Source organism: Pygocentrus nattereri, chromosome 22 (assembly GCF_015220715.1).
Source record: "Pygocentrus nattereri isolate fPygNat1 chromosome 22, fPygNat1.pri, whole genome shotgun sequence".
NCBI classification, from domain to species: Eukaryota; Metazoa; Chordata; class Actinopteri; order Characiformes; family Serrasalmidae; genus Pygocentrus; species Pygocentrus nattereri.
In genome coordinates this window covers 21,097,939-21,124,933 of record NC_051232.1, presented here as the reverse complement: position 1 = coordinate 21,124,933, position 26,995 = coordinate 21,097,939, and the positions used below count along the sequence as shown (strand labels likewise).

The 26,995-nt window shown below is 37.9% G+C and overlaps 1 protein-coding gene across 5 annotated transcripts in view; it reads left to right on the top strand.

Annotated features, from left to right (window-relative positions):
- Positions 1 to 26,995, top strand: part of elavl2 (ELAV like neuron-specific RNA binding protein 2) — a 44,936-nt gene that overhangs the window by 8,258 nt on the left and 9,683 nt on the right. For 3 of the 5 annotated variants that reach the window (XM_037533084.1, XM_017719286.2, XM_017719287.2), the window contains exons 2-4: positions 8,613 to 8,703; positions 11,349 to 11,592; positions 21,143 to 21,246. In XM_037533084.1, the coding sequence (XP_037388981.1) occupies positions 8,632 to 8,703; positions 11,349 to 11,592; positions 21,143 to 21,246 (420 nt within the window). In that variant the 5' untranslated portion in view covers positions 8,613 to 8,631. The remainder of the gene's footprint in view (positions 1 to 8,612; positions 8,704 to 11,348; positions 11,593 to 21,142; positions 21,247 to 26,995) is intronic. The other 2 variants (XM_037533085.1, XM_017719288.2) reach the window with 1 other exon arrangement.

Genomic DNA, 26,995 nt, shown 5'->3' with positions numbered 1-26,995 from the left:
ATAAGAGTCCTTAATTTAAGAAATAGCAAGGGAAATTTGCTTTTCTGAGACATGAACTCTTTAAATGTATTTTTAAACCCAAGAGGTCATCTTCACAAACCTTCCAAATCTGAGCCTGGCAGTAATGGTGTGAATCGAGTAATGGTGTGGCTAACCTCCAGTGATTTAGGCTTGTTTGCACTGGATATTGGACCAAGTTATCTTCCTTAGATTAAATTTAGGTCTATGAATCATGAATTTTATTGTTGTGAAAGCATCTGAGATGCCTTTTTGATAATGCAAAGTTGGAATTAAGAAAGCTGGGTTCATTTAGCTGGTTCACCTGGAATTTGGCTGAAAGTGTTAACTAATTTGATAGTTTGAATTTGTTTTGAGATGTCATTGTAAGACATTCCCAGCCATATTGAAAAGTTGTATATAGCTGTTGTTGGAAGAAAACCTCCAAGAAAATCTCCAATATGGTAACTTTATAGAGGAAGAAAACAAACCCTGCTTTACTTTTAATGCAAGTCAATGGAACCAGTGTTTTTTGGGCAATTTCTTTTGGTCCATTCATCATGAAATTTACACACAATGTAAAGGGCAACAGGTGCTTTCAAAGTATTTCAAAAACTAAAAAAAGACAAAAAAAGGGGGTATATGAGGTTTTCTTCCAAAAGCAGCGATGTTGAATGAATTCAAGAGGCCCTGAACGTTCTGTTGTAACTCCCATTAAAATGAAGCGATCTGAACCAAAAAATATGCTACCTTGACGTACGTGTAATCGATTGCAGTACTTTCGACACTGGAAGTATTCAGTTTTGTGTTCAAGTGTATCGGCAAGTATTGGAGAGGTTAAATATTGTGACGGCCTTCTGGCGCCTACCGCGTCGCTCCAACGAAGGGGCATCCCAGCTTATTTGAAGCTCCATGTACGGAGAACATTGCACATTGTTACGTGCACACTGATTCATCCTGCCAAGAGTTATTACAGAATTTTCAAGTGAATTTCCCTGTATAAGGAAGACAGTGAGCGGATGGTGAAGTTGAATAATGAAATCAAGAGGAGGCCTAGTGACTGACATAAATATCTTGAAGCATATGTGCATGTTTGATATGCAGTCTGTTTGAATGAAATAAGTGTGTTTAGTTCCCATATGTGAATTGTATGGTCACACTTTCTAATTCGTTACCATTAAAGCTGTCAAGTTTAGATCACTTTGTAGGCCCTTTTTCTCATCTTTAGTGGCTAAGATTAGACATGGCACAGAAAGATTTAATTGCTTTGTCAAAACTTCAGTTTTGACCGACAGTGGCAGTTGTGGGCTGGAGGTTAGGGAATCCAGCCCTGTGACCGGAAGGTTGCCGGTTCAATCTCCTTGGCTGACGGTCCATGACTGAAGTGCTCTCGAGCAAGGCACCTAACCCCCAATTGCTCCCTGGGCGCCGTGGATAGGGCTGCCCACTGCTCCGGGCAAGTGTGTTCACTAGCGTGCATGTATGTGGGTGTTTCACTGCACAGATGGGTTAAATGCAGAGGTCTAATTTCAGTGTGCAACCACTGACAAATGGATGTTCTAGCCAGTGCAACTTTCAAATGGCAAGAACTGCAGTTTCAAACCATAGCCTGTAATATGAAGTGTTTTAAGAATTGGTCTAGGTGGAGAAATTTTAACCTCAAAACAGGGAGCTGCTCTAGTCCTAAGTCTAGGACTTAAATTTCAGTTATTTTATGTAATTTAAGTCACAGTATTGGTCAGAAATGCAGTTAGACATTTTCTCCTATTTATTTTGCCCTGCCCGTACAGTTGCAAGTTGCATTATCATGTGAAGGAAATGCTATTTTTTTCCTGTGTTGCTTAAAAAAAATAAGTGAATAAATAAATAAATTATTTTCTCAATTTGACTAAATGTTGTGCAGCAATCATGATGGTGTTTAACTTTTGGAAACCTTGTTTGTTGTATTGGTTGCCAAAATTGTATTGTTTGAGAATTTGTTTACCCACTGGTTAGATCACAGTTGAGATTCTAGATTGAGATTTCTCTCCCACCATCTCTGGTCCCAAATTTAATATTCTGGTATTTTATATGTAGATCCAGTTTGACAGCCATAGCTGAGTAGCAAATGGCAGCGCGGAGAAGCTGTTAACCCAAGTGTTGGGTCTGTAGGCGTAAGATCATTTGGCAATCCTTTCTAGATTATTTTTGCCTCGCAGCTTGTTTTAACACCCATGGTGATTGCAAGAAGTGTGACGGTTTTCAAGCTTTTGACTTGAATCATGCATGTTTTAACCCTAAATGTGCCAATGAGAACCATTTAAAGCGCAGTAGTTTCATAGTCACACATTGTATTTCTGCTCCCATTTGTTAATCAATGCTTAGTCTCACTGAAGATAGGAAATATTTTAAGTGTCGAGTTTTTTGCCCCATCTTTGTCTGACATTCAGAGGCAGTTTATGCACATTTACAAATGCATTAAAAAAAAACCCAGCAGAATAGATGTACATATCTTTTTGGGACGATGCAGTAATGTCAGTACCTTCTTAGGTACAGTAATGGTGTGCTAGAATATGTGGCTTGTTAACATTTTTCTGTTTATTCAACATTGTTAACCCCAAGCTATTGTGCTGACCACAATAGTGATGCAGTACTGAATGGCTGTTGTTGGAAGAAAACCTTGCATCTCCAAAATGGTAACTTTAGAGGAGAAGGACAAAACCTACTTCACTTTTAATGTAAGCTAGTGGAACCAGACTCTAATCCCACCAAAAGTCAATTTAGGTAATATCCTTTTGTCTGTTCATGAAATGTATGTACAATGTAAAGGCACTTTTAAATTGTCAAACTGAAAAATGTCTAATGGAGATGCAAGGTTTTATTCTGACAACAGCGACATATTGCTTTGTTAGATCCTTATCATATACATGTTTATGATATACATGTTTATGATATGCATATCAATTTTAATTAATTTGGGTGCAGTTTTCTTCTCTGCACTCTGTATTTAGCACCATAAAACAGAAGTACAGAGGCAGAAATGGCCTGAAATAAAGGAAATAGAAAGGTCATGGTAACCTCTCATACTGATTACATGCGTTGTGAGTTTGCCTCATCTGTATGTTGCCTATTTAATATTTGAGCAAGTTCCTTGAGCGTTTTAGTCCCACAGTGTTTTAATATTGTTCTTTGCTCTTCCATTGCGCTCTCAGAGCTTGACTGTAATCCACTGGGACAAGGCTTAGTAGCACGTCAGAAGTCTGGGATGGGCACATTTTGCTGCTACTTCTAAATATAGAATATAGGCCTACTGAAAACTTAACTCTGTTACCAAAGATCCAAAACAAATCAAGAACATTGCTCTTGGCGTCGTCAGCAGACACGGTCTTATTTTGCAATACTAACATTTGTCGTGATGGATCAAACAAAGAATTAATCAAATAATGTAGGCCAGTATTAACTACTTCACATCAAGTAATCAGGAACATGTCTTAATGTATTGCAACATGTATACCGTTGCTGTCGGAACAAAACCTTGTATCTTTTATTTTTGGCGTTTTTCAGTTTTTGACATCATTTGAAAATCTCTGTTGTCCTTTTCATTCTGTGTAAATTTCATAACAAATAGACCAAAAAACGGCTCAGAAAAAACTGAAAGGAAAAAATCTAGCATGAAATATCCATTGCACATGGTGCAGGAGAGCATTAGGTGAAGCTTACATCATGGGAAAATAGTAGCCACATGCATCATGTAGCTCAGTTTTATAATTTAAAGACCTTTGTTTTATTTTAATTATTTTGGTTTAACTACATTAAAGAAACGAGGACCTACGGATGTGAAGAACTGCTGCAAATAACGTGGCCTTGTGGTGAGCCTGTCTAGCCATTAGGTGCTTCAGATCTTTAACAAAAACTCTGGTTTTAATACAAGTGAATAAAGAAATGTGTGTGAGCAGTTTAAGTATGGTATCTTTAGTGCATTGATTGGTCTCTGCCAGTGTTTGGGGTGTTCTGTATTGGGAAAGGCAAAAGTGGCTTTATGCTATCTCTGCTAGTGACATTATAGCAGTAGGGTATTGGAGTCTCAGCTGAAGCCTTTCCCTCACTGTTCACACACTGAAACTGCAGCATCTTGTCCTTAGACCCCCTGGTAGGTGCTAATTCTGGGCTTCATGTTTTGATTGTGTGAGCTGTAGGGGAAGGCTGACTTTGACTGTTATTGACCTGCAGACTTTGTATTTTGCTTAGTTTGGGCCAAATGCTTTACAATTTGTGAGAGTGCTACAGTGATTGTTAACTAAATTGATTAGCTTTCAATAACAGCTATGGAAAGCTGAGCACGGAGCACTGTGATCACATGATCCATGCAATCATTCTGACTGATGCACTACAGGAAGTGTAGGGGGTGAGGTTGCTTCCATTTTCTACAGTGCTCTGATGTTTATATCCATGTAGTTGTTTTGATGGATTGCAGTATGCTAAAGTGTAGGGGTGATTACAGCTTCAGTTTCACTGCACTGTAAAATCGGTTAGTAAATTCATCAGTTATTTAAAGAAATTCTTGGTTGGAATTATAGAAATGGTGTGCTATGTAATTCCTGTAATTGTTTGAATTCTCACTAATGTCATTTTATATTTATATTCAGTATTTTGCTAATGCTGTATAGTGAGTGAGATTTCTGAATGCATTGGTAGTATCATGAATAACAAAGATTGTTTATTACTTTTCTCGTTTGAAATGTTATGCAATGAAATGAAAACTGATTGAAAGCATGTCTTGTACCTGAGTGTTGCTCAGGGAGTAGATGTTGGTAATATTGGGATGTAGGTACATGTCATCTAGTAAAAACAGTGCTATTTGGTGTAATTTAACCAAGAAATTACTTCTACAGAACTTCTCATACGTTTTCATTATGAAAAATGGCTTATTTATTTTTTTAATATTGGGGCTGCACAATGCAATGCTTATTTATTAATCGCATTGCTGACCTTTTAAGATACTGATTTCACAGAAGGCCACGGTGTACAAATGATTCTCAAACCGGTGTCTTGTCTTGGTTTCTGTGACCGTTCTGACAAATTACAGCTGTAGATGAATTTGTGTGGGTGTTTTTGATTAATCAAGTTCATGTAATTCAAGAAGTTAGTGCAGTACTGTCTTTAACAGGTCAGATTTTTGATTCACCGCTGTTTAACTAGTGCAAAGTCTAGCAATAACACAGCAGTATTCATATCACAATACTGTTACTGTCCATTTTGTGCAGCCCTGCGTTAAATTTTACTGCGATGATCCTTCTGTTTCTGGTTTTGAGGCCCCACAAATGTACAAGTTACACTCAATTCTACCTTTCAGCTTTTAGGAAAGCCTGACTTGTAGTTTTACTATTGAGGGGAAAGATGCAAGAAAGTGAACGTTCTTACAAGTAGGACACCCCAATCACCATGAAAATGTTATGTGGGCGCCTTGTTCCTTATGCTTGCACATTTTCTCTTGTTATTTTTAAATGAGAGCTCAATCACGTACAGTAGAGGCATGATGTGTGAGCTGCACCGCTGACTTCCAACAAAGCAGGAATTTTTGAACATTATTCAGTTTCTATTTCAATGTAACTTTGCGTTCAAATTGATATTCTTTATTTATCACAATGTGGTTTATGGCTCTATGATGGGTGCACATGAGTATAGAGCTCAAGCCAGCGGGCCTGCATTTTGTGTTTGTCAAAAGTGTGTTGCATTTGTGGTGTTTGAGAAAACACTGATTCTAATCCGTCTTTAACTGAGGAGGCGAGAACATAAGCATTTGATTCTGAACAATGTGTTTTGTTAAATTATGATACTGGTCTTTGCAATACTGAATACACAAGATGCACACTGACGTATGCAAATAAAACCTCTATCTTTCTGGATACTATAGCTACGTTACATATTACCAGGTTGAAGAATCAGAAGTCCGATGACTTCCCCCCCCCCCCGTGACACAGATCTGTACGTTTTGTGTATACGCACAAATCTGATCTCAAATTTGACATAAGCCACTTTTGTATGTGGTAATAGATCAGATACTTATCCAGTTCATGGCCATGTCACCTTTAATGTGAAAGGCTCAGATCGGTGTGCCTTTTTACCCCCACTGCGTGTATGTTGTCATCCCCCACCCTTTTCATCGTGGCATCATTCTAACAGTGCAACTGAGAGCTTATCACAGTTGATCATCTTCAGAGAGAAGGCTCGTTCTGCTTGTTTCCTGCTGATTCATGTGACGTTACGGAGCATGATGTGCGCATGTGGTTCATTTCAGGACGCCGGTTCATTCAGATTAATGGCTGACTAGAATCACTTGTGTGAACGATCATGTAGAGATTCAGATTTGAGCAATGAGTAATGTGAACATGGACCACGCGCATTTCCAGAGGAGTTTCTATTGGTGTGTTGACTCGTGTTAATGTAATTCAACAAATATTTAAATTATGTTGGTCAAAATAATGTGGGCCAGTTTTTAACCATGTCTAGAGGCATGTGCCTGGAGATGGCACCTTTTATTGATTGGTTCACTGTGGATGGTGTATGGCTCTTTTTCGTAGGGGCGCTGCATACAAGTTGAGGTGGTTTTTTTTTTTTTTTTGGTTTTTTTTTTTGTTTTTTTTTTGGTTTTTTTTTTAATTTAAATGTGTAGTTTAGTAGTGTGGCATGCGTTTTGCAGGCTTTTCAAATGCAGGTATGTTGCTTCATAGACAACAGTGTAACTTGAGACTCTCTTGAGACAGTTTGATTAGAATGGTAAGAAAATTGATGGGAGGGTTTTCTTAAACTGGTTTTAGCCAAAAGCTGCGTTCTGGCAGCTGGTCTTTCCCAGGCCAGGCATTCCTTATTGCACTGACTGCTTATTCTTAGCACTGTTTCTAAATGTATTATTTATTTTTTGGGTGCATTTGTTAAAACTGAACAATGGCCAATGTTTTACTCACTTTAATTTAAAGGTGAAATTTAATTTTGGAAGGGAGAGAGGCAGGCACCCAAACAATGCAGGGTTTTTTTTGTCTCTTGTTTTGCCTTGCTTAGCATTTTGTCTAGCTGACACTCGTTTTTTTTCTCCTTCTCTCAAGCTGCGTTGAGCATTTTCATAGGTAAAAAATGCATCCTCCGCAGAGTGAATTCAAAGATGTTGAATTGGATTGATTTGCCCCTTCACATCATCTGTCAGACTTTGTTAAATCAGAAAGTCTAGTGAAAAAAAACAATACTGCCAGAAATATCATGCACTGCTTATGTGGTTTTGGGACAGCTAGAACAATTCTAATTACTCTTTTAGCTTCATGCATTATTATTTACTCATTGTTTACTGTTTTGTGTGTTTTGGGTAAGTTTAATTAATTGGGCTTTTTTAATCTTTTTGAGGAACAGTGCTGGTTGCTTGGACTGTAACTTTTGCACTGAATGTTTTATTATAAGGCTGTTACTAACTGGATAACTATTTAATTAAGTAATTAGCTTTTTTTTTTTTTTTTAAAAAAGGCCAAACTTTGTTTGCATGCTTTTAGCGTCCTAACCAAATGTGCAGTATCTTCTAAATTTGTTAACAAATCACAGCCTGTTTTATTGATGAGTTACATTATAATCAGTGTCTTTTAATAGTTTGCAGGGTGGTGTGTTCATTTTAGCCATTTAATCTTTAGCAGATTTAGACTTTAGGCACAGATTGTGGATGTGGAGTAGCAGAAGTTTTATATATATATATATATATATATATATATATATATATATATAAATATTTTTTTTTTTTTTTTTTTTTTAATAAGTGAAGATTAAAAGCCGCTTGCTGTGTGACTTAGTGACTAAATAGAGTGTGTGCTTACCCGTTGTAAAAAAATTAAGCAGAACTTTTGTGCTTTCTCCAAAACCTGCTGTCCCATTTTTAATGGCCCATGACCCATGTATGCTTAGGCACTATGTATTGGAAAGAAATATTTCACTTTACTAATTTACCCTTTTTGCCTCTTCCTGCTGTTATGATTGGGTTGCTTCTCTGAAAGTATTTTCAGGCTTTCACTTGCTTTGCCTTACTCTGGTCTTACTGTGTTGCCTTTAAATATGTCCATTTTTTTTTTTTGTATCTACCCAAGCCACATGTTAGATTTTTGTTACTAAAACAGCTGTAATTAATGTTGTGTTCCTGTTACTTTGCCTTTCAACACTATGTAAATTATCTCAGATTTGGCAGCATTCACTTGAAGCAGTCTAGGCAGAAAAACTTAATTTAGCATGCAGTGTTTACGTGAATGGGCAGTGCTAAACTGCTGTATGCTAAAAAATGGGAATGTTTGCTTGTGTGACAACACAATCCTTTCCAAATAGGCGGTTTTTGCAGCTTAGTGTCCTTTTGAATGGTGCCTTTTTGAAACTTTTAGGAGTCTTTATGTAAGAAAATTCATTTGTGATATGGGCCCTTTTAATTAAAGAAACAACAAATAATGCGTTTGTCCCTCTCTGTCTGCATGGCTCTATCCCAGTTCCAAGAGAGAATCACCTCCCCACACTACCCCCTCCCCACTTAATGATGTGATCTGCTCTGACTGTTTGACGTTTGTGTCCCTGTCAAATCTCTAACACGGTGTGCTCTCTCTGTGTCCACATTGCAGACGGCATCTCCAAACTAACATGGCAGTCAGGCTGTGTGATGTGGCTTCTCTGCTTAGAAGTGGCTCGTGGGCGGCAGAGCCTTGGACTGGGGTCTGTGGGACTTTATTTATTTGTCTTCTTATTTACATACACTATATGTCCAGAAGTATCCAGGCAGCCCTTCTAATTTGTGAATTCAACAATGTTAAGATTGCTGACACAGGTGTTCAGTTGCACACGTACAGTCGTAATCTCCATAGAAAAGCATTGACAAATAAAATGGTATGCTTCTGGAGCTGCCGTACATCTGAATTAATCATGCCCAATGCCACATGGGCTAGAGGGGCATAAAACCATGGAGCAGTGAAACTGCATTCTCTGGAGTGATGGAGTTCCATCCAGTACATTTTGGGATGAGTTGAAGTGATCCAGAATATATCATCAAACATCAGTAGCCGACCTCACTAATGCTCTTGTAGATGAAATGTAATCCAATTCTCACAGTTCCAATCTCTAGTGTAAAATTATGGTGTCGGATCTGTGCCAAAAATTCATCAAAATCATGTGTCTGTAGTGCAGTTTGTATCCAACATTAGGGTTTGTGATATTACGGTTTGTAACTGTACACATGATCAAACTGCTCATTTACCCAAAATATTTATATTTTACAAAACTTAATTACAAACTTTGTGGGGTAAGTGTATGAATACAAATTGTGCTGTATGGTAACAAATTGTAACGTTACAGATACAAACTGCACTGTGGCCACAAGTGCAAGTGTATTTCAGTGTGAATGTGATGTACGGTTACAAGCTTTTTTGGCACCGATCTGCTGTATAAAGCCTTCCCGGAAGAGTAGAGGCTGTTACTGATGAAGAAGGGGACATGCACCCTATTAATATCGTTGATGTCAGAAGAAATGGTGCGTGAGCAGATATCTACAGACTTTTGGGCATATAGTGCATCCGTTTTTTCTTGTCATTTCAGTTATGGCCAAATATAGCAATTTCCTGTGCTGCTCTGATTGGAATATTGAACTATATGGTGCGTCTGTATCAGTAGTGCTCGAGTAGAGCAGTCATGTTTCACCCCTAAATGTGTTCTTTTATGAGTTGGACAAGCTTTATACAATGCTGGTAAAAATACTATTTAAACCTGGTGAGAAAAAAGTAGCCAAAAAGTTTGTCAGAATACATTGATTAGGTATTAATTTCAAACCAGCGTAGTTCTGTGAAGCTTTTCCACCCGAGCAACATTTCCTATGAACGTGTATTTATGGAGGGAAGATGGATGGGTCAGTTCTCAACAGGAAATCTTGAGTTTCATGATCGTTAACCTGATGGTTCACTGTATAGTAAATTGTACATAATGAATAACAAATGATTTAACAAGTGAACCAGCCTGAAACGCCTCCTTTCCTGCTTTGAACACAGTAAATAAGCAATGTGTTGGAGGCTTCTAGTCTTCAGTTTAAGTGCTTTGTTCAACCCACATTGTGGTGGTTTGTGAAGGGCCTGCAATAATCTGAATGCAATGAATACATTTTAAGTGCAGGTTCTTATGGTGGCCATGTTCATTTTGAGTGTTGCGGGTGTAGGTCTGTTGGCTTGACTGAACTGGCTCTAACGTGCGGTGTTGGTGCTTCCTCACTAGGTTAGGAAAGCTTTTGTGGTACTGGTAATGGGCCGTTTTGCTGTAGTAACTTGTGTTGAATGGCTTTGAATATACTAAATAATTCTAAAAGTATACAAATGTTATGGTAATCCTGTACAGTAGGTTATGTTAGTGCTGAAAGGATTGTTACAGTTTGACTTATACATTATCTAATCCTTTTAGCCAGCTAATTGGTCTCATTGATCAGGATATTCTATGCATATTATGGTGGTAGAATGTGTTTGTGTGGGATACAGTGCAGTATAATATACAGTTGTTTCTCCATTTCTGGTGCAGGTAGTTATTCACAGTGCAGAGCCACTTTCACTGATGCTTTCCCATACTTGTTCCTAGTTCTAAATGTGATTGTCTATTAAACACTTTAGGTCAGTTTATTTGCTTTTTTCCCCTCTTTATGCTGTTTTAATTGATGGGATTTTTATAATTCGACTCCTAAAGCAGGATTTGGTGAGATTAACACAACGTAATTAGTGATTTTGAAACTGCCAGTGTCTTAAAAGGGAAATGATTAACATTGTCACAGCTTTAACTAGAATATCGGTGCAGAGGGCACTCTGGCAGGCTTTTAATGTCCTGTTTATAAGCTACACTGGTTTTGTGTGGAGTTAATAAGCTTGTTTACTGCTGGAGATGAACTTTTGATTATGAAAGGGAAGAATTTCTTCTGTATCTCAGTGTAATTGGTTAAATAAAATGAGCCATGATGAAATTGAACCTAAATCTACTTTATTCTTCAGAACCTACTGTAATTTTCCATACAGGTTCAATTTTGAAGCAAGTGCAGCATAACCTTTTGCAGAATATCACAGGTCATCACAAGGGAAGATCTTAAGGGGGGGGTGGGGGGTCCAACAATAAAGCTGATTATTTCTTGTAGCAGATTTTTGCATTCAGGTCACTGTGGGCCAGTTACATTCCATACTCCAGTATAAATACACCGCTGTACAGGCTGTATAGTTGGTTGCGTAAGCAGCACCTACAGGTGAAATTGCTCATGATGGCACATAATGACATTGAGCGAGGTGTTTTCTTTTTCTGACTCTTTCTCCCCCTTTTTTTCTTCTCCGTTTCGGATTCTTTAGCAGGTAATTGCTGCCATGGAAACACAGCTATCGAACGGACCGACCTGCAACAACACGAGCAATGGACCCGCTCCCATCTCCAACAACTGTACCTCACCTGTGGAGTCCACTGGCATCGAGGACAGTAAAACCAACCTCATAGTGAACTACCTTCCTCAGAACATGAGCCAAGAAGAGCTAAAGAGCCTTTTTGGCAGCATCGGAGAGATTGAATCCTGCAAATTAGTACGAGACAAAATCACAGGTGAGCGAAAATGTTCTTCTGCTCTGCAATTGGCCTCCTTGCGGAGATTGGGGTGATTTTTCAAAGGATCTCTTCATATCAGAGGTGGACAATTTGCAAACAAATGAGTTTGCTAGGAACTGCTATAAAAATTATACATACTTCTGTTGGCTCTTTTTTGGTGGTAATTTTGCAGTACATGCCCTCATGGTCTTGGGAAACTACAGTAAATAAGTATCATATCAATAATATCAGTAGGAGATGTCAATCTAAGTATTTGTCCAATGCTGATTTATACAGGGTAATTCAAAATGATTAATCTGATTTCAAAGCGCCATATTTTTGCAACCATGAAGGCCCTAGGAACCAATGACATACCAATTGAAAGACCCATCGAGTTTCTGACTGTCAGTATGGCAGTGAACCTCCAACAGCTCAGAGCATCATTGGTACCAGCAGTTCCAAGAAAAAGATCACGAGATCTCACACCATGTGGCTTTTTCGGGGTACGTTAAGGATTCTGTTGTGCCATCACTTCCACCAACACCTGGATGAACTCCAAAATCACATTAAAGGAGCTGTGGTACAGGACATGCTCAATCATGTGTGGAACAACATTGTGCTGATGTTGTCCGTACAGCTTGAGAAGGTCATGTTGGACACTTGTAAAATCATAAACTTTATGCTCACTTAAACCATTTGCAATTTATTGCATTTACTGCATTGTTCTGTAACAATTTGTAGGTGAAATAAATAATTTTGAAAGTTGGATTAATCTTTTTGAATCACCCTGTATTAATTTTCCACTTTTAAAGCAGTTTTCTGTAAATTGGTTTCCATTTTGTACATCTGTATTTAATATTTGTAAAAGTAATGTTCAGTTTAGTATTGGCTCAGTTTTTGGCTAAACTAAGTCAGCCTGTTTACCATGTAAGTGCATACAAAATGGTTATCAGCAGCAGCAACCATGTAGATATTTCCGGTTACATTTATGTATTCTGGAATATTTCTGAAGTCTAAGGCTACGTTTACAGCAGGTAAAAGTGGCCCAAATTTGATTCTCACCAAATCAGATTTTTTTTTTTTTCTGGACTGTTCACATCTTTTAAATGTGATCTGTATGCGACATCAGTCTGCGCAAAAGAGCAGTGCTTTATGTGGCTTCTTAACCTTTTTTTTGATGCTGCTTTTGATGCCGTTTCGTTGTTGCAGAGTCTCTCTGAATTTTTTGGTACAGAAACATCTGCCTAAATGTTTGATTCTCAGCAGCGTGAAATTATGACGAATGTGGAGTTGGACTCGCGTAGAAGTCGCATGAATTCCGATCTGGTTATTTAGCCAGAGTTGCGTTGCTGCAGATCGGATACGTATCGGACTTCAATACCACATATAAAAGCCTCTCAAATCAGAATTGAAAATGCATTTTTAGCTGTTCACACTGCCACAGAAATGAAACATCTGTCACATATGAGGAAAATTGGATTGGAAAAGATTGGATTTGGGCCACTTTTACCTGCTGTGTAAACATAGCCTAATGATGGTGAAATGTGACTTCATGTTTTTGGAATCATTTCTTCACAAACTGTAATCAGGTCTTGGAGATCAGATGTGTACTCCTTTGTGGCTTTTTTTTTTTTGAGTATGTACCTTCTAATTGTCTCTAAAGTAGTTGTGGCATGTTTTAAGATGATTTTGTGAAATGGCCTTAAACTGCATGTGCACAATAGTTTATAAACATCATTTTGAGGTCAACGACGAGTCGGAGACCACAAAAAAGTAAGCTTTTTATTTAAAAAGGTATTAATTCAGAAGTGACATGTGACAAAAGTAAAATGGGAAGGCCTGTTGCAGTAATAAGGCAGAATTGCACAATATCTTTTGTAAAGTGTATTTGTTTTAGCTTTACATACTGGACTACATTATACAGATTTATAAAAAGAACAATTAGGATATTATGCATGGATCTTTACTAAATTGTGGTAAGAAATTTTATGATTTTGTTAAATGTCACAAATTAACTTCCAGCTTAAACATCTCCTGAGCTTGAGTTTGCTTCAATTTTTCCACACATGTTGGAGATATTGCAGTTAACTGAACATGTTTAGTAAATGCAGAAATGATCATATTCCTTTTAATAATACTATGTTTAAACAAAAAAGCACATTCAGGACTGACTATATTATGCATGCTATAACCGTTTTCAAGAAATGGTCAATCAGGCCAGCAGCCTTTCTAGATTTCCATTTAGTCACTGGGAATGCCTGAGGAGATGTTGCCTAAATCTGGCTACCTAATGCATGCAATAGATGTTAGTCATAAAAACATGTTAACGTTTCTTATGAAGTTGACATTTGATGTTTGCCTACGCTGTAGCTTAACTGCAGTGTTGCACGAGGTTGTATTGTGAGGCTTTTTTCCAGTAGGAGAAATGAAAGGATGACCAAATTTAAATCTTAAACTATAAGATGTTCCAAAAGCTAGGCTGCAGCAGAGAAAGGTAGATCTTCTGTGGCACTCTCCTGTAATGGCTCCTTACGAATGTTACATTACGCAAAACGGAACAGTAGGTTGGTCACCCTTAAGAGATTGTAGCTAATAAATGTCCACATAATATTGATGCATCAGCTTAAATGCCTTTTTTTTTAAATGAACTACCAAACTGCAAGACTGATGGGGCTAAAATAGGTTATTAGCTGGCTTTTTTTTCTGTCCATACTTAGTTCTTAACAGGCATAGCGCAAGTTCAAATGAATAAACATTCAAATTTTGTTTTTGATTTACGTTTAAAGAGCTGCAGTGAATGTGTGTAATTTTTTTATATATATATACACACACACACACACACACACACACACACACACACACACACACACACACACACAGGAATAATTTTTATTTATTTATTTACTTACTTACTTGCATTTGCCTCAGTCTCACCCAGCCAATTCATTCAGCTTTAAGCATAAACGTGATTGTGAAAGCCGACAACTGTGGACAATGATTGCGGTCAGCCTGAGTAATTATAGCTTTGACAGGCCTACAGAACGCTTTGTCACATCATCAGATAGGAGAAGACTTGCAAAATACCGCAAAGCAGAATATTAATTTATTTGAAGACTATCCTGCAAGCTCTAAACACTATTTAAGGCCCTGAAAGCAGTATTTAACACACTGCATTCACAGTACAGACAGTCTACAGTCTGTTTCACAACGTTTTGGAAAGTGTACTGCTTGTTTGGCTGTATCTTTTTACAGGCCTTTCAGTGGGCTAAGAAGAGCTTACTGTACTCTACTCTATTGGTCCAGACTGTCATTTCACATTTTAGAAAGCGAACACAAAAACTGAACGAATTTAAACATCAGTTGCTTATATGAACTGACATTTGAACAGGAACTCTGCAGTTGAGGTTGTGATGTGGTGCTTTCATCTGCGGGTGTAAAACGCTGTGTGTTGCGTCCTTAAATTATCAATTTAGTGTACATTTCTTGGCTGCATTTGACTAACTGAAATGGCCTTTAGTGACGTAGCAGTCTAGAAATGCAGCCCACCTATGCTGCAGTCTAGCTTCAGGGCTGCAGCTTATGTTTACCACAGTATGTCATGGTCAGTCTACTTCTTTGAAAAGCAGCATTAGCTCACAGACCATAACTTCAATTCCGCTCAATGACACTGCCACATGTTCTGTGTTTGCAGAACAGCAAATGGCCTAATTTATTTTATTTTACTTTGGTTGCAAACACAGAAAAACAGCCGCCTTGTTTGTGGTCTTTATTTCCTCATTTCCTTTATGCCTTCCTTCTAATCTAATGAAGAATAAATGTTCCACTGCCTCATTAAAGCCCACTGGATGAACTCGGTCACGATTTTTATGAACCTGACAGCTTCGAATAACATGAACAGAAACGCATTTAAATATTCTTCCCCGCTGATGCACCTGAGGGGGTGACTTATTAGATGTGACTGAAGTTTACACACATTCTTTGTCTACCTGCTTGAATTTAGCCTGCAGTCTGTATTGACTTGTGGGGTGTAAGATGCAAAGTGGCTAAAGTTAAACAAGGCTATAGTATTCAGATAAGCTCATTAACCAGTCAGAATATTTGTTCTGTGAGAATTCCTACCTATCAGTTTCAGATTACTTTTGTGGGTGTTTTTGTTGAAATTAAAGTATTTTTGCAGGCCATTTTATACCTTCTCACTTTTTTTATTATATATATTCATTTACAAGGTGTAGCACTAATGTCTAATTAGTGTTTTCAGCCGCATTGACCTTATGGATATTCAGCTGTATATGTTGGCCATAATTTAGATGGTTGGGGGGGGGGGTATTTATGTATTTATTTAAGTTGTTAACTCTGTTTGCTAGGATCATGGCACATTTGATTCAGGAGAATCATTTAAATTAAATGGTCCTTCTATGCACCACTCCATTTCTAATGTCTGCTTTTAAAGCTTCTCAGTTATTTTAAAGGAATGCGATCACCCCAGTGCTCTCACATACCATACCTGAGAACTTGAGCAAGTAAATCCTTAATTTCACAGACAGATTTAATATTACTAAAGGGTATTAAATGTTTGGTGCAGTGGTAGCCTTGTAAAGAGTGGCTTCGTATGAAGTTGTTCATCGTAGAGTGTTTGTTTGTTTGTTTGTTTGTATTTTGTGATTGGTACCAGTGGACACGATGTCTAATGGTGTCTTATTACCATTTTATTTACTGTCCAAAACAACCAGGAAGCCCACACAGGTCTTCTGAGTAATATTACTGTTAATGTTAAATAAGCTTTCTTTGGAGACCATTTTGCCAGGGGGTCCTAAATAGACTTTAAAAATGCCTTTGGGCCCAAAACTATGACTAATGCTGCTTCCATGAACCACGGAGTGCATTGATTTAAGTAAGAACTGAGGGGCCTTAAGTTCTTAACTAGAACTCGGCTGGTCTGCTAGCTAACTGGGTAAAAGGTGGCAAACATGTCACTTGAATGGATTATGCACTTAAAATTTTCACGTTTGTTACACTTCAATTTTTTTTTTCCATTTGGCTCTTTCAATTGAATTTTCACCATTTCAGAGAGGTTCCCCCTCTCCAATAATGGTTTCTACTTGGACTGCATACAGAAGTCCGTGTGTTGGCAAAACAGTAGTGGAACATACTTGGCTTTTCACTTTGTTGAATCAGGACCAGCTTCAATTTGAAATGGTTCTGTTAACCTTTGAACCTTGGCATGCTGACCAGTAGTTTTTGTTTTCCTAATATAAAAGTTTTGCGCTTCTTACTTCCATCTACATGCTATGCTTTGGATCACACCATCACAGGTATTATTTGGGTGGTGGATCATTCTCAGCACTGCAGTGCTGCTGGAGTTTTTAAACACCTCAGTGTCACTGCTGGACTGAATAAATCCACCAACCAAAAATATCCAGCCAACAGCATCCTGTGGGCAGCGTCCTGTGACCACTGATGGACTAGAGGATGGCCAGCACAAACTGTGCAGGCAGCAGATAAGCCACTTTCTTATTTACCCACCCTTTGCAAAGTGGCTCTAGCATGCCTGCCACCAGTGTTCGTCATTTGGCAATGGCTTGATCTCACAAGCCTATTGCAGGTGTTTATATTAAATACTTAAGTGAAATCAGTGGTCACCAACTCTGGCAGTGGAAATCTACTCTCCTGTTGAATCTCATTTCAACTACAGTCTGCCACACCTGATCTGGATCATTAACTTGTAACAAAGTCTGATTTGGCTGGATCAGATGCATTAGTGTAGGTATGGGGATGTCAGTGTTGGATTGATCTACAGTTTCTGATTAGGTTGAATGAATAACTCTCTCTAAATGTAGGTATTTTGTTGGAAACTGAATGTTATACAGTTTCATCAGGTAGAGTGGAACTTTTATGAACTTCCTGTAAAACTTGTCCAGCCTCATGACTGGATCTGAAACACATTTGTATAGCATGAAATAAGACATTTGATGTTTAGTGATTTGATTTTATGCAATTATTTTACTTTTATAAAATGTTTACCTGGAGAAGCGGAAGATAATGGATGGATGGATAAAATGTTTATAAAAATGCTCAACACATACGCCCAACCCAGAAAACTGGTAGCCTATGTGCTTGCTTGTTTTTAAACTTTTCAGCTTGTGTACTTTTTGCCTTTCCATACATTTTAAGTTTATTCCCAGTGAAGATACTCCACATGGTCTAATGCAGGAGTGTCTCTTCTCTTTCTTTCCTTCACTGATATTCCTTGTGTAAACCAAGGTTGCTTGGGTGTACAGGAAGTAAGTCAGTTCATCCTCATCGCTTACATAACCGCTTGCCTGCATAACTGCTGTTTCAAGCCCCCCCCCCTCCTCCTCCCCAAAGACCTAGATGTAGTCTCTCTTATGCTCTGCTCTTGTCTCTTTTTTTTTTTTGTCCTTTTTTTTTTTTTCTTTTTGTCCTTTTTTTTTTTTTTTTGTCAGACATACTTTTGGCTTTTTTTTTTTTTTTTTTTTTTAATCTTTAGAATCATTTTGACCTTTTTGTCTGTTTCTATTTATGCATGTCTCAATTTACATGTCTTGTTTAACTCTTATGAGCTCAATTTCTCATGTCTTCAGACACTGGAGCATTTTTTTTTTTTTTTTTTTTTTTTTTCCCCTTTCTTGTTTTCTCATGGCCTTGCCCCTAGCTGAGAGTTCTACAGTCGCTTGTTAAAACACCTTCCTTTTAGACCTCCCACTCGCCTTCATAGCAGCACGCTTAACAGAGGAGCTAATTACAGCAGAGGCTGATGTTATGAGTATTTTTCTTGGGGATGAATCTAGTAGAAATTTGTGTTTTGAAAATTGTTTTTGGTGGGGAAAAGAATTGGAATAGTAGCTGTAGGGGGTAGTGCAGTACACATTTTGGCAGAATAAGCATCCATCTTCCCAAAATATGTTCTTTCTTAGCTACTCTTGTTAGAACACTGGTAAAATGTGTAAATTTTGTGCTATTGACTTGTGGGGTGGTTTGGTGGTTCACATAATGGTTTACATAAAATACTCAAATTATTACCCTCTGTCACTCCAGAAGTTGTCACGAAATCTAATGTTGGTCAACAGATTGGATGGCCGTCTTTTTTTTTTTTTTTTTTTTTTTTTTTTTTTTTGTTCTTTGCAATTTGGCCATCATTTGTGTGATGTGTATTGGTGTCTGAATGAACTTTAATTTCTGTGATGTTCTTGATACAAAAAGCTTAGAAGTTCCAAACAGACTTTCACTGTTTATGCCACTCAAACTATTTGAACGTGTGATTGAAGGGAACAGACTTATTTTTTTATTTTTTCCTTCAGAATAAAGGTTGACAATGCAGGAAATAGTGAATGGTTTGAGTATAAAGTTTCTGTAATTTAAGTGCTCAGTATGACCACCTCCAGGGGATGTGTGGACATCAACGCAATAATCAGATTCATCCCATACTCGATTGAGCACTGCATTGGGTGTCACTGCCCTCATGGCTCTTTCAGTGCGATTTTGGAGATCATCCAGTGTTGTTGGGATGGTGGCACAAAGGCAGTCCTTAACAAACCTTCACAAAAAGTCAGACAGCGTGAGATCCGGTGATGCTGGTGACCTTTTTCTTGGAACTGTTGGTACAAACGACGACTGCCATGCTCAGTCAGAAACCCTATGATCCCCTCTTTCAGTTGGTATGTGATTGGTTCCTAGGCATCTGGTTGTAAAAATATGGTGCTTTGAAATGGGATTAATCTTTCACCCTGTCTTTATCTTCTATGTTCAATCTCTTTAGGGTGCTGAGTTTTGACTATGGCAGCTGACATTTTGTTGTGCCAGTGGTGTGAACATAATTTATAAATTTGATAAACTATTGAAATTTACATCCTTACTTATTATGCAGAATTTTCTTTGTTCGTATTAAGTATTTTGTTTTTGTTAGTTTTGTATGTTGAGCCATTAGCAGCTGAACTGTGACATAAAGGAATGTATGAATTGTTTGTGGTCCTGGTGTAGGAGGGAGTCAGCAGAGCTTTAGTGACGAGTCATCAAAGAACTTGTTTTGCATATTGTGTATTTAACAATCTACATTAATAACCTGTTGGTTACATTTTGGCTTTAGTGCCCTTATAGGATTCTTATTGCTTGAACATCTCCGAAAGCAGATTTAAATATGTAATTGTCTCAGGATTTTAGTATGTGTATGAATAAATGCTGAAACTTTTGGGGGAAATGTACTCCTGCTTGTTGGTTTTAGCGGCTCAGTAGTGAGCAGTGGGCTTGCAATGACTCATTTTGTCAACATGTATTTTTTTTTTTTTTTTTTTTTTTTTTTTTTTTCCCCATTCCTTTACACAGAAAAGTAGTTACATGAAATGCAAAGTGCCTGGAGTGGGCTTGGAAGTGGGTCGTCCTATTTCAAGTCTATAAGGTTCAAGATGTATTAAAAAAAAAAAAGGCAGACATTGTTCATTTGATCTTGATTTTATTTAATGGAAACTGCAGTTCACTCTCAATACTGTGATTGTGTTTTTCCTCCTGATGTGTTGTAAATTTCAGGATGGTGTCTTAGAGTGTGTGTGTGTGTGTGTGTGTGTGTGTGTGTGTGTGTGTGTGTGTGTGTGTGTGTGTGTGTGTGTGTGTGCACACAGCTGCTGTCTCTCCTATCTAAGTATTTTTCTTAGTCATGTCATATTTGCAGTGACCTCTACTCTTTACATTGTGAGTAAATGTTCTGATGAATGCACCAAGAAAGGTGTTTTTTTATTTTTATTTATTTATTTATTTTTTCTTTAAACACTCTCCTATATCTTTAGAAGTTCTGTTTTTATTTAGAGTACAGATTTTGCCCCTCCGTTTCCCCATTTCTAAAGTGGCTTTGATTTTGGGATCCCTTCAAACCAGCATCATCTACCCGAGAGCAGGATTTCCGCTGTTGCTCTTTTTGGCAGAATTGATTTGGCAGGGAGTCTGATACAGCGTCAGTCTGAAATTGTGCCGTCTGCAGTGATCATTAGACTGGTTTCTTCAGCGGAGGTGGCTCTGGTGAACTTGACCCACAAACTTGGCGGCAGCTTCTCCACAGCGTGGGAGGCAGTGGAAATTGCATCGCTAGCATGTGGTGGAAGGGAGTGGGTGTCAATCTTTATTTATTTATTTTACTTGGAGATTGAAATTATTCAGGAGACCACATTGATCTTCATTGCTTAGCTCAAGGGCCTGATGAGTCACAGCAGCAGTTGGGTTTCGTCTTGAGGAGGGGGTGTCTATTAAAAACTAATGTCAGTATCGGGCTAGATAAGATCTCTTTCCTCAGTAGAGTTGCAGCAGGTATTTATTTTACAGTGTTTACTGAATATTTGAAAATATTCACTGCCCTGATTTTATTGCCCTGATCTTGTATTGAACAGGTGGTATTTGCTGCAAGTATTTATAAAAAACCCTGCTTGTTGGATCATTTAAATAAAACAATCTTTTCGTTTAATAGCTTTTTTTCCCCCCCGTCATAGCTTGTATTAACCTCTTTTTAGCTTTGGCCTAATTTTCATTGAAGAACCAAGTATTCTGTTGTCTTCCGTTTTCCCAGGGCAGAGTCTGGGTTATGGATTTGTGAACTATGTGGACCCGAAAGATGCAGAGAAAGCAATCAACACTCTAAATGGACTGAGGCTGCAGACCAAAACAATCAAGGTATGAGATTCTTTTTTTTCTCTTTTTTTTTCCCTTGCAAATTAAATGCTACTCAGGGTTAAATGAAGCAGACTTTTTAATTGAGTAGAATGCTCATGCAGAGTTGTTTGAACTCCCAGTATTGTAGTTATACTCATTTCATTTCATTTTTTGATTGGAAGCAAAGGGGTTAAAATCCTGAAAGGATAAATGATCCTTTCTGTATTCTTTTCTCAATAGTATCCATGTAGATACAACCAAGTGAGCTCACCTGTTAGTTAGGGACTTCAGGAGATGGACTTCTGGTTACTTTACAGGGGAGGACAAAAATATTCTTTACATTCAGTGCAAGTTAATGTAAAGAGAATTTTAATGTATGCAATTCTGGATCACTTCTATTGGTTCAGTATTCATGAGAATTCAGCAGAATGCACAAGATGACTGCTGGGATCAAATTATGGTAAATAAAAATACCAAAAAAATGGATATGCTTGGTATTTGGGCAGTGACGATACATTAGTGGTATGTTAGTATTATATGTTAGTATTATAAAAGCAGGCTTTGGTGTGTTGTGGCCCAAACTGAAAGCCTAGCTTTAATAGGCACTGGATGGTATAGGTCATCTCAACAATAAACAGTACTGCTTACTTTTTCATATTTATGGAATGAACCATTTAGGGCTTCATTGATAAGTGTTAACATGGGCTCTCTATTATGAGACTCCACCCCTGGGAATTCATCCACACAGCTGAAATTGTCCAGTTGCTCTTTTAGAAGTGCTAATCTTAGCCTGTCAGCTCCACTGAAAATGGCTTGCAAGTATTGGCATGAAATGAAGTTGAGAATGTGTGTAAAGTCGAGAGGAAAGGAATGAGGTCGATGAGATGTGACTGAGATGGCTGGAGGAGGATGAACGAAGTTATGAAGATGAATGGGGTGGATGGGAGGTAGTTGAAATGGTGTGTTGAAATGCTGCTAGTCTGTTTGCAAAGTGGGGAAAAAAAATCGACCTGGAGGGCCCCCCCCCCCCATGCATCGTTTCATAGCAACTGTTGCATGATTGTTATATGCAAGCATTTGAGTGCTCCTGTTTTTGATTTTGATTTTGTTGGCAAGATAAAATATCCCATATTGAGATCAGTCTGATTTAATATTTTGATGCACAACAAAAAAAATGAAATGTAGCATGTGCAAAACATTTCTCCAGTACGTTCAACTTGTATATTAAACTTAATAGAAGTTGCCACTAGAAAATGCCGTTGTTTTCTCTGTAGAGAACAAGTTTAAAATTATCGAAAGTATTCAGTTTTGCATATGACTAATGTTGAGCTGGACTGTGTTGTACCTAATTAAAACAATGAACTGCTGACAATTTTGAGACAATTGCATGACTAAGAGAGGGGGAAAAAACTACATTTGATCCTTATGTTTTAAACAGTACAACACCTTAGTCTGAATTGTGCACAATTGTGCAAATGGGGAATTTTTTTTATGAATACTTTCAAAAACTTATTCAGTCTTGCAATGGTAGCTATGAAAGAACATGTGGAAACAATATCCTGTCAATAATAATCCCACTCTCTGTTGTAGTGGGTGAAATACTGGTTCATCCAGTGCACTGTAATTCTTTTTAAGGTATTAGTTTTGACATTACCGATATACTGATGTGTAAATAAAACCTCTATGGTTTACATACGCTTTTCATCTCGTTTCGGTTATAAAGCAGTATTGTAATTTGTCTGGGTTGTTTTTATGCTTTTGCTCAATGAAAATTAGATTTACTTTTAAATCTGGTTCTTATTAAAAGTGAAGGGACATTCAGAATAATATACCATTTGTTAATCTACAAAAAAGGCTTACTAAAATCTGTTTAATTACGTGATTTACAGTTTTGCCCCTAATGGCCACTACTTAGTGTTAAAACAGACAGGTGTAATGTTAAAATTAATTTGTAAACATTATAATTGGAGATTAGTATGAGATTCTGGGCAAAGTGACAATGTTATCTTCTGCTTAAACGTGCCTACTTCCTTTCTACAGCAGTGCTGCAGTAGCCAAGACATTGGAGTTTAGTATAGATTTGGAAAACCTCCTACTGATCATTTATATTGAAGGTGAGACTAACGGATTAAAGGCAGATAGTTAAAGGTGATCTTATGTCTATTGGGCAGAGATCATGTGTAATATAAAAATGGTATTCTGTCAAACCGATCAGGAATGCAGTGCTGCACTTCAAAATACCACATAGCAGGTGTTTAAAATGAAACGCATATCCATGCAGACTCTAGACAAACACTGTCAGTAGAATGGGCAATACTGAAGAGCTCAGTAGTTTTAAACGTCACTTTGTCAGTGAGTCAAATTTCTGGCCTGCCTTGGTCAACTGTAAGTACTATTGTGAAAAATTAAGAGTAACGGCTCAGCCATGAAGCAGGAGAAAACGCGAACTCGCCGCACAAATGCTTTTTTTGACAGAATGGGCACAATTTTAGTGTCTGTGGAAAATCTTGTGTAAAGGCTTCCCAGAAGAGTGGAGCCTGTTGGCCTCAGAAGGGGTGATGATTCACATTGTTCTGGAATGGGATGTTCAGCAAGCTCATAGGTTTCCACATATTTTAATGTTACTAAGAACATATTAAATGATTTTTAGGCCCAAATGCCCCTCTAACCAATCCAGGTGTTGGTATTCAAAAACTAAAGTCAGTATTTGGGTATTTATGCTAAATTATGGAAAATAATAAATGTGCATGCTAACTAATGAAATCAGTTTAGGTGTTGTCTGATCTGGTAGCTAGTCAGCTCTAATGGTATTTAGTGAAACCATGGGGTATATATCTAGTAAAATCTAGGAAAGGAAGGCAGAAACTCAAAGTAAGAGGTTGGGTGTCATGTATTGATTGCAGCTTCTTGTGAGGTTCCCATTTGGAGTTTTAATTAAAAGTGGACAGTTTTTATTGACTCAATCCCTCAGCTGAGATTGCAGAGCAGGGCCATCACATGGCAGCATTTAGCATCTGCCGGTGCAGTAATTAAATTTAGGCAGATAAGCCTGCACTGTGTCACTCAGGCAGAGCTGCAGAGGAGGCGGAGAGGGGCTCTTTACTGTAGGGTTCTTCAGCTGGACTCTTCAATGGTACCTGAGCTCGTCCACTTGTTTGAAGTAGGGATGCACACGAGTTATAACCTGTTCTAGTATTGGATACTGAAATCGCAATTTGGGTATTCCTTACACTGCATCGCAAAGTCCGTAAGAGAGCACACAGGCTGTCAACTATAAATAAAATGTGATTAAGGTACATGGTATTGTACTTTTCTACTGCACAGCACAAATGTCTTAACATCAGCATGCTACCAAGGACATGAGAAATCAGGGGTAACATGGCTGATGCCTTAGTTAGACATTTTATCTCTTTTAGACTTGCTTTGACAAACCAAGTTGAAACATCATCTGAAGAAAAGAGCCTTGTGTATAAGCTCATGAGTCATGTTTTCAAACGTACACTACCATGAGCTGAGAAATTTCTTTGGTCGTTGTGTAGGAGTGTTTTGTTTGTCCAGTATATCGCTGTTGGAGGAAAACCTAGTATATCAAAAATGGTAACTTTACAGAAGGGGTTTAAAAAAAAAAAACTTACTTTACTTTTAAAGTCAGTGGAACAAGACTTTTTTCAAGTAATTTTGGGCCATTTTTTTAGTCCATTCATCATGAAATTTACATACAATGTAAAGGACAACAGACATTTTCAGATTGTCAAAAACGGCAAAATGGAGATGCAAGGTTTTCTTCCGAAAGCGAACAGCGAATATGCTAAGATCAGGTCATGGTTAACATAATTAGCCAAGATTAGTCAACTTGGATTACTGGTTTGAAGTTCTACAGTTGAAATGACGGGGGGAGGGGATACTAAATATCTGACAGCCATCTAGATGGATGGGGGGAGATGTAATTTATTAGTCTCCAGGGGAAAATTTAGATACAGGAGCTGAAGATCTTTGAATGGATCGCTAAATACTAAAGGACGTACACTGCTGTTTGAGTATGTGGTTAACAGCATGTTGAGAAGGCTGCATTGTTGAGCTGTTTTGCTAGTCAGGATAACGATTGTAGCTGATGTTGGCAAGCTAGCATGTTGGCATTGTCCACGGAGCAGAAAAGACACTCATCAGTATCGTGTTGTACTCATTGGCTCATCTGAAGTGGCAGATACCATTATACCTCAAACAAAAACCTACCAATTCCTCTGAGCAGTTTTTGAATAATGAAACAATTAAAATTGTATTTATTTTTTCTCTATCTTGCTAAATTCTTGTGCTACTATTTTTTTTTTTTGTTGCCTATCTCTGGTGCTTTATGATAAAATGTAAGCTAATAGTCCTGCCAGCTATTTATTGATATTTTTTGTCTTTACTTCCCTGCTAACTGAATATCCAGTCATTTAGTGTCTTAGTGAATGTCAAAATTGGTCAGAATTCACATCCCTAACAGTACAATTAAAATACACGTGTACTACTATTTACAACCGTTGTGCTACCATTTTGGCCTCTAAAAAGGCAGAGTCTACATGTAAGTGGCCACTTGATGTGTTGGGATGCACTTTTTGAGTTTGCTACTGCCAACTAGTAACTGGTCCGCTTCCTGTAATAAATACTGTTCCACTGGCTTGCAGTTTGTAATAGCACTTCATAATAGTGTTTTTAATAAGGCATTATGAGAATCAATAACTGCAGCAGCCAAACAGTAGCTCACTTGGACTGGATGCTAAAGAGGACCAGCTCAACAGTCAGCATAATGTCAATGTTCCTATGAAGGTAAAGTTCTTTTAGTAAATCTTTTTTTCAAGGAAACACTATTGTTCTGACCACATTCTTAATGGTCATGTTTTTTTGACCAGTCTGCTTCAGTGTACTGCATATTCACACATGATTTAAAGCAACTGTTAAGATGTTCAGCTCATTACGAAAGATGTGAAAAGATTCCTTCTGGCTCATGTTGTCCTGGATCAGTTTGAGAATTTAAATAAAATCCTAATCAGTTTGTGTTTCAGTACGGAGATGAAACATTGCACAGTCCTTCTTGAGTTCAGTTTATTTCATGTTGATTAAAGGTATCCTTACTGTTAGTTGAGTTGCCAGAAGCAGCTCGGCATATGCTCGTTCTTGGGGCTGTTTATGAGCGGAGGGATTTGGTTGGTGTTTTTCAGCAGCAACAGCTCACAGTTCGGAGAGGTGTTGCAGTCGTCAGTGTTATATAAATATCTCCATCTGTTCCAAAGCCTTCTCAATAGACAGTTGTTGGGTGTGATTGCATCGTTAGCTTGGAGACTGAAGTGAGAACAGACGCTTATCAGCTGCTTTTGTGGTCTTGTCAAAGCTTCACGCGCATGAATTTAATCTTGTGAAGTCTAAAATCTGATTTGCAAAGTTAGTGCCTCAAAGATTAAGGCTGTTCAGCCGAAGGAGATGTAGAACTAGAAAATGTGAACAAATGACGCTGTGCAAGTATTCAGAGTAAAACGCACGATTTCTGCCCTGATCAGTCCTGAGAGAACCATATGTTCTGGTAGTAAGATGGCAATGAAATGGCTTTGATTTTACAATATGCTTAAAGATTTGTGTGCTCACTTATGCACATACATAAGTCTGGAGCTGCATGGTAAATTGATGCTCCTTATTGCCATTTTGCAATTATAAGGCATGAATATTGTAATTCTTAAATTTATGAACTTCCTTGTTAGGAGTCCAAGCAATAGCAGTAGACTTCACTGAGCAA